At 39.8% G+C, this 8,202-nt stretch overlaps 1 protein-coding gene across 6 annotated transcripts in view; it reads left to right on the forward strand.

The window, feature by feature from the left end:
- The window catches only part of gpr137c (G protein-coupled receptor 137c), a 32,930-nt gene extending 27,066 nt beyond the window's left edge, over positions 1-5,864 (forward strand). For all 6 annotated transcript variants that reach the window (XM_051428000.1, XM_051428003.1, XM_051428001.1 and 3 more), the window contains 11 exons: positions 1,838-1,924; positions 2,366-2,426; positions 2,539-2,630; positions 2,717-2,815; positions 3,131-3,220; positions 3,811-3,894; positions 3,982-4,030; positions 4,384-4,472; positions 4,617-4,723; positions 4,856-5,031; positions 5,118-5,864. In XM_051428000.1, the coding sequence (XP_051283960.1) occupies positions 1,838-1,924; positions 2,366-2,426; positions 2,539-2,630; positions 2,717-2,815; positions 3,131-3,220; positions 3,811-3,894; positions 3,982-4,030; positions 4,384-4,472; positions 4,617-4,723; positions 4,856-5,031; positions 5,118-5,260 (1,077 nt within the window). In that variant the 3' untranslated portion in view covers positions 5,261-5,864. The remainder of the gene's footprint in view (positions 1-1,837; positions 1,925-2,365; positions 2,427-2,538; positions 2,631-2,716; positions 2,816-3,130; positions 3,221-3,810; positions 3,895-3,981; positions 4,031-4,383; positions 4,473-4,616; positions 4,724-4,855; positions 5,032-5,117) is intronic.
- Positions 5,865-8,202: the final 2,338 nt, after the last annotated feature.

The following is an 8,202-nucleotide window of genomic DNA, read 5'->3' on the forward strand; positions in this document are numbered from 1 at the left end:
CGTACTACACCAAATGCAGATCTGCTGTCTGTAACTGCTTTGTCCTCAGCTCGTTTGCATGCTTCTGTGAGGGCTATTCATTTAGCAGCTTGTGCGGATAGGTGTGAGGGTAATGAGCCTGATAACAGTGTGTCATGTGCCGTTACCACAGCGTGTCCGACTTGATTTAGCCCTGTGTCTGGGTTGCGAGAGACCGAGCCGTCCACGCAGAGCTCCATGTGCGGATTTTGGAGCGATGTTTCTTGTACATCAGGTCTTCAGGCTTTGCAAGATGTTTTTCTTTCAAAATAAAAGATAGCTGTGTCTAATATTGTGGAAATCTTCTTGTGTGTCTGTTTTGTGTGTGTTTGTGGTGCACTCACCTTACTGACATGTAGGCTGTGTGTCATCCAGATCAGCTGTGTCTACGTCGACTTCAGAGGCACTATTTCTTTTGTTTTGTTTGGGCATTCTCACACCTAATATCCATGTTTATCGCACTCAAAACAGGCATAAGGATCGTGGCTACCGGGCCTGGGATTCCCTATGCCCCCTTCAGCTTCGCCTCTGGCTCCGCCCTGTTACTACCTAAAATTTTAAAATTGTTGTCCTGCCTTCTAAACCATATTTGGTGATCATAAACTTTACATTTGCTGGAAGATCATCATCTTTGTCTGGTTGATGTTTGCTGTTGAGTTTTCCAATTTTGGTTGTGTTATTCTTATTCTTAAGTTAGGTTAAGTTATTATTTTCTATTTATTCATTCATTCGTTTTTTATTATTAGTCAACTTAACAAATTACTACTACCACTTAAGCGCTTGTAGTTTTGTTAGTGTAAGTATTTCGAGGTGCCAGACCTATTTTTCTATCATTAGTATTTCATACTTGAGACTACAATTAAGATATACACGTCAGCATAAATCCAGGTTTCTTAATTATAAAACCTCAGTTAAAAACTAGAGGATAACATTTCAGAGTCGGGGTGCCCTATAGCTCACCTGGTAGAGCTGGTGCCCCATGTACTAAGGCTGAGTCCCTTCTGCAGTGGCCCAGGATTTAAATCCAACCTGTGGCCCTTTGCTGCGTGTCATCCTCTCTCTCTCTCTCTCTCTCCCCCTTTCCTGTCAACCTTCAGCTGTCACTATCTAATAAAGGCAAAAAGCCCCAAAAATATCAGAATCAGTGGTCCGGCTCCAGGTCACCGGTCATCTCCTCCTCCTTCTTTGTGGAGAGGTTTATTCAGGCTGAAGTTTTAATGTAACTTCAGGAGCCAGCTTCTCATCGAGACCACAAAGTACAAACCACCTTTGCCATAAGAAGCCACCCTCGTCGCCAAATTGTCATGGGAGATCTCAAGTAAAGAAATTGGATTCAAACCCATTCTTTGTGCTTATTTATTAAACCTCTATATAGGGATCAGTACAAAACAGATTTATACATGAATTTCACATGAACCAATAAGAAAAGGGACAACTCATCGGGCGGGAACATTTTACCTCCCAGGAAGGTGTTGTCATATGAGTTGGAGGCATCCACATCCAGTGAAGCAAACAAAACAACAAAAATGAAAATAGTAAAATTTCCACTACACTGATTATTTATATATTTTAAAGGCTAATTTTGAATCTCTATTCACTCCCATTGTTTCTCAGCTCATTTAGGTCAATTAGACATTCAAAAATCAGGCCAATTAGTATCTGTGTGCACAGCAATCACAATATAAGTATACACAATATAGTTTATTATGTCTAACCTGCTGTTTTGATGTTACTGACCCATTTTAAACGTGTGCCTGTAGAAATGTGAGATCCAGTGATGCAGCAGGAGTATGATGTCGATGTCTGTGTGTGTTTTCAGGTGGGGATGAAGCAGCACTTTGAGCTGGGACAATATCTGAGGAGTCGATACAAAGGATTCCTCAACGACTCCTATGACAGACACGAGGTAGATGAACTCTCCTCTTCACTGTCAGATCACATGACGCCTCAGTTGAACCCTCGCAGACAGACGATGATTCATATTAATGTTTAGGAGAAAGGGTGCCTTGCCATGTTGGTGTTATACAGGGTTCCCACTGGTGCCGGAATTCCTGGAATATGATGGAAGTCTGTAGTCTGCGGTGGGAACGCAGACAGCAATGCTAGGCAACAAGGCAAATGACAGGCTGAGGGAACATTTTAGTTCCTTTAAAAGTAGATCCTGGGAATAAAAGTTCCAGGTAGTTTGGATGCAAACGCAGCTACTGAGAGGTGTTTACCAGGAGGAGGGCCTCCGTCTGTTATTAGCTCTTCTCTTCAAACTCTCCTGTATATTTGGACTTAATAAATGTAATGCTGTTTGTACCATGTTACAGTCTGTAAATACATTTTTGTTCCTCGTCCTCAGATCTTAGTTCGCAGTACAGACTACGATCGCACCCTGATGAGTGCTGAGGCCAACCTCGCAGGTCTGAACACCAGCTAACTCCTCTTCCTCTTACTTCTCTTCTACCAGTAATTCTTCTATTTCTCTTCCTCACATTAACAGTCGGTATTATTCTGGCTCTTGCCACCACCTAGGTCTCTACCCCCCCACTGGCCAGCAGGTCTTTGAACCAGGCTTGAAGTGGCAGCCGATACCTGTACACACCGTGCCAAAAAGTGAAGAGAGGGTATCTATATGATTTAAATAGTTTTATTAGAGCTCCTTCCTCACTATAAGTGCTTCACTGACTGATCTTTCCTTCTCTTCTTTTAGCTCCTCTCTTATCCTCTGGGTGACTGTCCTCGCTACAAACAGCTAAAGAATGAAACTGAACATACAGAGGAATTTCTTAAAGTCAAGGCTAAATATAAGGTACACTCTCCTTTTCTTTTCTCCACTAAATTATACACATACAGTGTAACAGAGCCAAGCTCAGGGACAAAGCGACCACTGAGGACACTGAGGTCAAATGTACTATATTTACTGGAATTTTGGGAGGTTAAGCGTCATCAAAAGGAGAATAAAATCTATGATTACATTGATTCCCTGAATTTCAGAAGCCTAATTCTGGTATTTTGTAGTCATAAAAGTCAAAAAATCTTGTCAGAAGTGTTAAATGTTGAAGTACATTTTTAAAGATTATTGAGGATGATATGTATGTGGAGCTCACTGTGTTCCTCTCTCCAGGACATCATAGAGCTGGTGAGGGTTAAAACAGGCCTGAATGAGACCAATGTGGTGTCAGCCTGGCGCGTGTACGACACACTCTTCTGTGAGGTGAGCACACACACACATACCTTGTGAAAGCTATTGCATTGGTGGCGTTGGCTCACTGAACATCTTTTGTGGTTTAACAGTTTATTTCAGTCGGTGGGTAGGTTATGGTTTGCACAGGTTCTTGGTAGATGTGCATGTGGATAAGAATATTAAAGAATAATCTGAATAATTACAAACAAACAAAAGTACAAAGAAATAAATTAGATCATTTAACCAATGCATCCACAATCTGGCCTTATTTTGAACTTCAAACAGTATATAACAATTATCAATTGTCAATACATATCTCAGGTTCCGCCGTCAGTGTCTATAGTTTTCTGGGATAATGTTCACATTATTCTGCGGACAAATACACACAAAAGTGTGAGATTTCAAGTATGAGCCAAATATGAAATGAGAGACATTCAGCAACAATGTGAGAGATGGTTGCAGTGAGAGAGGTTCAGGCAGAGGACTGCTGACAAAGTGCTTTCAAGAGGACAGTTTGTCAGTTTTAAAACTACTTAATTAAAGCCTCCAGGCCTTATTTAGATGTTCATGGTTTTCATAATTCCCACTGTGTGTTTGTGTGTCTGTGTGTATGAAATCAGTCCCGCCACAACATGTCAGCTCCTGACTGGGTGACTCCTGATGTTATGGAGGAGCTCCGAGAGCTAAATGACTTTGGACTGCAGGTAAAAAGTAGGAACAACTTCTATGGTTTCATTCATATGGTCTCAGTGCTAAATGTAGTGATTCTGTTTGATGTCCAATTCTCACAGGTCTTATTTGGGATCTACAAACAGCAAGAAAAGAGCCGACTGCAGGGAGGTATGTGTGCAGATCAGTGAAATCTGACTGCTTTACAAACTAATCATTGCAGACAAATATAATTTCATTCTTAAAGAGAGGCTGAATAAATTAATAAACCAGCTGGACACTGGAACAAACGTTACTCAAACAGGAGGAAATAGTGCATTTGCTGGGGACTATTTTCAGCAGCGGATTAATCCACATTTGGTGCTCTAAACCTGTGTTTGGTAACGAAGGAACATATCACCCAGTCAATAAAGGCGCTCCGTGGCACAGAGGAATAAGATGCACACAATGTTTAGACAACATCAGACTTCTGCTTTAACTACAGGATAAAATGGGAAAATAATAAACTGCTGTCTGTGTTTCAGGAATCCTTTTGGGTGAAATAGTGAAGAATCTTTCCAAGATGGCCATCCCAGACCCCAAACAGAGACTGAAATTTATGATGCTGTCAGCGGTGAGCTAGTTGACAATACTACACAACAACAATTACTCCTTATTCTAAAAGTATTTCCTTTTAAGTTTTGTGTGTGTGTGTGTGTGTGTGTGTGTGTGTGTGTGTGTGTGTGTGTGTGTGTGTGTGTGTGTGTCTGTTTAACAGCATGACACCACTGTAGCTGCTCTCCAGGCCAGTATGAATGTGTTCAATGGAAGACAGCCGCCGTATGCATCCTGCCAAATATTTGAACTGTACCAGGATGAAAAAGGGTAAAACACACACACACACACACACACACACACTCAGTTAATAATGCTTTTATGTAAGGCTCCAAATAATCCAGTACACTGAGTGTTAAATGGGACATTTAATTGACTCTCTCTCTTTCTGCGTCCATCCAGCTCTTCTTCGGTGTCGCTGTTTTACCGGAATGACAGCACAGTGGAGCCGTACCCTCTTCAGCTACCAGGCTGCTCCCTCGACTGCCCCCTAGATGAGTTTGTGAGAATTACAAAGTCCTCGATTTCAGAAGACAGGAACAAGGAGTGTCAGGTTCCTTCAGACTGGAGAGACACAGGTGAACTTTTATTTTTTTAACACACACTAAAAAAGACTGATAAAATTAATTGTTCCATCATTGATCCTTTATTTTGTCTCTCCAAGTGTTCACTTCACAACACATAATCAGCGGCCTGTTGGTCTGTCTGCTCCTCCTCGTCATCTTTATCCTCATCTGCGTTATTTGTCACTACAAGGGGCAAATCGGCAACCAGAGACACAACCAGGAATTCGGAGAGGAATTTTGACAGAACTTTTAAAACCAGTTTCATCATCGTTTACATGAGTAGTGATGAATTTAGACATTGTTGGAGGGACCAGGACTGATTTCTACATCAGCTGATCTCTAATCAGTTTATAATTTCAACAAATATGACCCAGATCTCTGCTCGGATATTCAGTCTGGGTTTGTATAACGCTGCGTTTTGTGACTTGAACGGCTGCAGAAAGGTTTGGAGATGTTGTGATTTTAAATAACATAATTATGGTCTGGAAACATGATGGGGAAATGATGAGTTCTTGGTAATGTCATTGTAACTTTTCTTAAAAACATGTAACACAAATAAGACTTCAGAAACCTTAATTATCTAAGAATGTTTCAGTTCTGAATCTCAATGTAAACTGGTCTGTTTCCTTCATGTAACCAGATCAGTTTGTGTACAGTGTGTGTGTGTGTGTGTGTGTGTGTGTGTGTGTGTGTGTGTGTGTGTGTGTGTGTGTGTGTGCGTGTGTGTGTGTGTGGACTAATGACCAAGATGCCTTAATTTTTTTATCCTTGTTTCTGAGATATAGATATATATATATATATCAACAATACATTATAGAAAATAAAAGTATAATTTTGACTAAGAATCTTGAATATTTTTCATTGTTCATTTTGTTCCTTTCTTCCTCAGACACTAGAGGTCAGTGTTGTCTCAATCATTCCTCTCACCTGTCAGACATACAGTGTCTACAGTGAGATAGCTGTGCTGCCTTCAGTATCTGTCACTGATTACAATGATTACAGCCTATGTCGGCTGCTTATGGGTACAAGATGTTGCTGTAACTTTTATACAGGTTATGACAAATTTGATCTGTTGTATGCATTTGTTGATATTTTATAGACTAAATGAGTTAAATGAATTGGTTAATTGGAAAAATAACAGACTATCTCATTAAATGAATCATTATCTGCAGCATTAATGTTAATTTCAATAGTATTTTGTGTTTATTCCAGTAAAGCTTCTTTGGATATGTGGGTTGAGTTTGTGTTTCCGAGTGCATGCGTGTGGGTATTTACCACTGAGACCTGGCTTACATATACCACAAGGCACCGTGTCATAATCACACTTGTTTTAAGTGAGTTACAATCACGGAGGTGTTACAAGTTAAAGCTGTATGTGTGGAGCATTTGATGTTTGAAAAGGCTTTCTGTGCTTCAGAGCAGTTAACACTGAAAACCTTTGGTCCTGAGCTGACCCGTTTCGCATGACCCTGTGGTACGCTATTTATACAGTGAAAAGCAGCTTTGTTGTATGAGGGTCTGGCAACCTTAAGCACTAAGCCTGGATCCTAGTGGGAATCTGATTTTGGTCTACCTTTTTCATTACCAGTATACAATCACACTGCGATTACGTAGTGAAAATGTGTTTTCTTGTGCTTTCGTAATGGTTTTTTCCAAACAAATAGACTGTATAAACCCTTTGGGAACATGATTCCCCCAAGTGTTTTGGTGCATTTTCCTCTGTGCTAGTCACTGTGTCAACACTTTCTTTTTCATCTTGGTTAATGAGACGCTACCTTGTGCCATGAATGTAGGATTTGCTCCTTAATATCTTTAACAATTTTAAAGTGAGACACACTGGGCCACTGTGTGACCATGGACGAGACGCAGAAGGTAAAGTGAGGAACACCGGTCGTTAAGTGACCTCTTTTCCATCATTTAGTAACCTGACGACTGACTAAGTGACATAATTTATGGATATTTCATATTACATACAAAACTGTACAATGAATCCAAATGGTGAACTCAGTAACTTCAAGAAGTTTGGGTAAAACAAGATATTTTAATGAATTATGATCAGATCTTTTCCTGTTTCGGAAACTTTTTATAAAATTCTCTGTCTGTATTTTTTATAACTTTTAGCTTATTTTTTGACAAACTCAGTGCTCTCTTCTCACTGATACTTGGCCTTTGTTCTATTAAACTATTTACTTTTCTTCACAGACTCTGACTCTGACTTGGGTGGAATTCATATGATGTGATGCAGTTAAACTATCTTTGAATCAAATATTTAAATGTATTAAATGATAGATTAGTTTATTAACTAGCTCGAATGAACAGGAAAGCAGAACACATTTAGTTTGAAGATTTAGATATTTAGTATTAGACTCTGGTGGCTAACTGCTCCCCACTATTATAATTATATTATTACATGTACTAATAGATCTAAGCCTACTACTGCTATTAGGTAGTGTTTTTAACTGGTTTTGAGTCCAAAAGAGGTTATGTTCTTCCCCATTATGTTAATGTTGTATAAAATTGAACATAAATAAGATTAGCACAAGGAAGGCTGTTTGTGTAGTTGAAAGCTCCAGAAACAGCTAGTAAGTGGCCCATGAGTAGCTCTGTTGTCAGAAGTCTTTCCTTCAGACAGTGAACTGACTCTCAAACTGGAGCTGCTCCAGAGAACCGTATAGAAACGCAAAAAGTGAGAGATTTTCTGGAAATAAGAGAACAAGAGTCCTCGGGCTTATTCACACCGGGGTAGAATAACGTGGCGGCTTCATGGAGTTGAAAATTAACCAGCGGTGGAAAGAATTCCAAAATATCCCACTGAGGTAGAGGACCCCATAAATAAATGCTGATGTTTCGCTTAACTGGCATCAAAATCTGCGTACATGAAAGGAAAATATATCTTATGTTATGTGGAGTAAAGGTTTGAAAAAAGAAAGAGGAAGACAGTTTTGGTTGTGGCACACCTGGACATTAGCACAAATAAAAGATTCAGTCAGAAAACACCTAGATCAGTGTTGAAATAACCCCTGTGGGAACATATCAGTACACCACATCCCATGAACTGTCTGCAAAACATAGAGCAGCAAAACAACACTATTCAGCATTCAGCAATATTCCCTCTGTGTTGTTGCCAAGTTATTGTATGGCTCTGCCAGTTAAATGTCAACAATAACCTCTTTGTCTCTTTGT

The sequence above is a fragment of the Dicentrarchus labrax genome, unplaced genomic scaffold (assembly GCF_905237075.1).
Source record: "Dicentrarchus labrax unplaced genomic scaffold, dlabrax2021, whole genome shotgun sequence".
Classification (NCBI taxonomy): Eukaryota; Metazoa; Chordata; class Actinopteri; family Moronidae; genus Dicentrarchus; species Dicentrarchus labrax.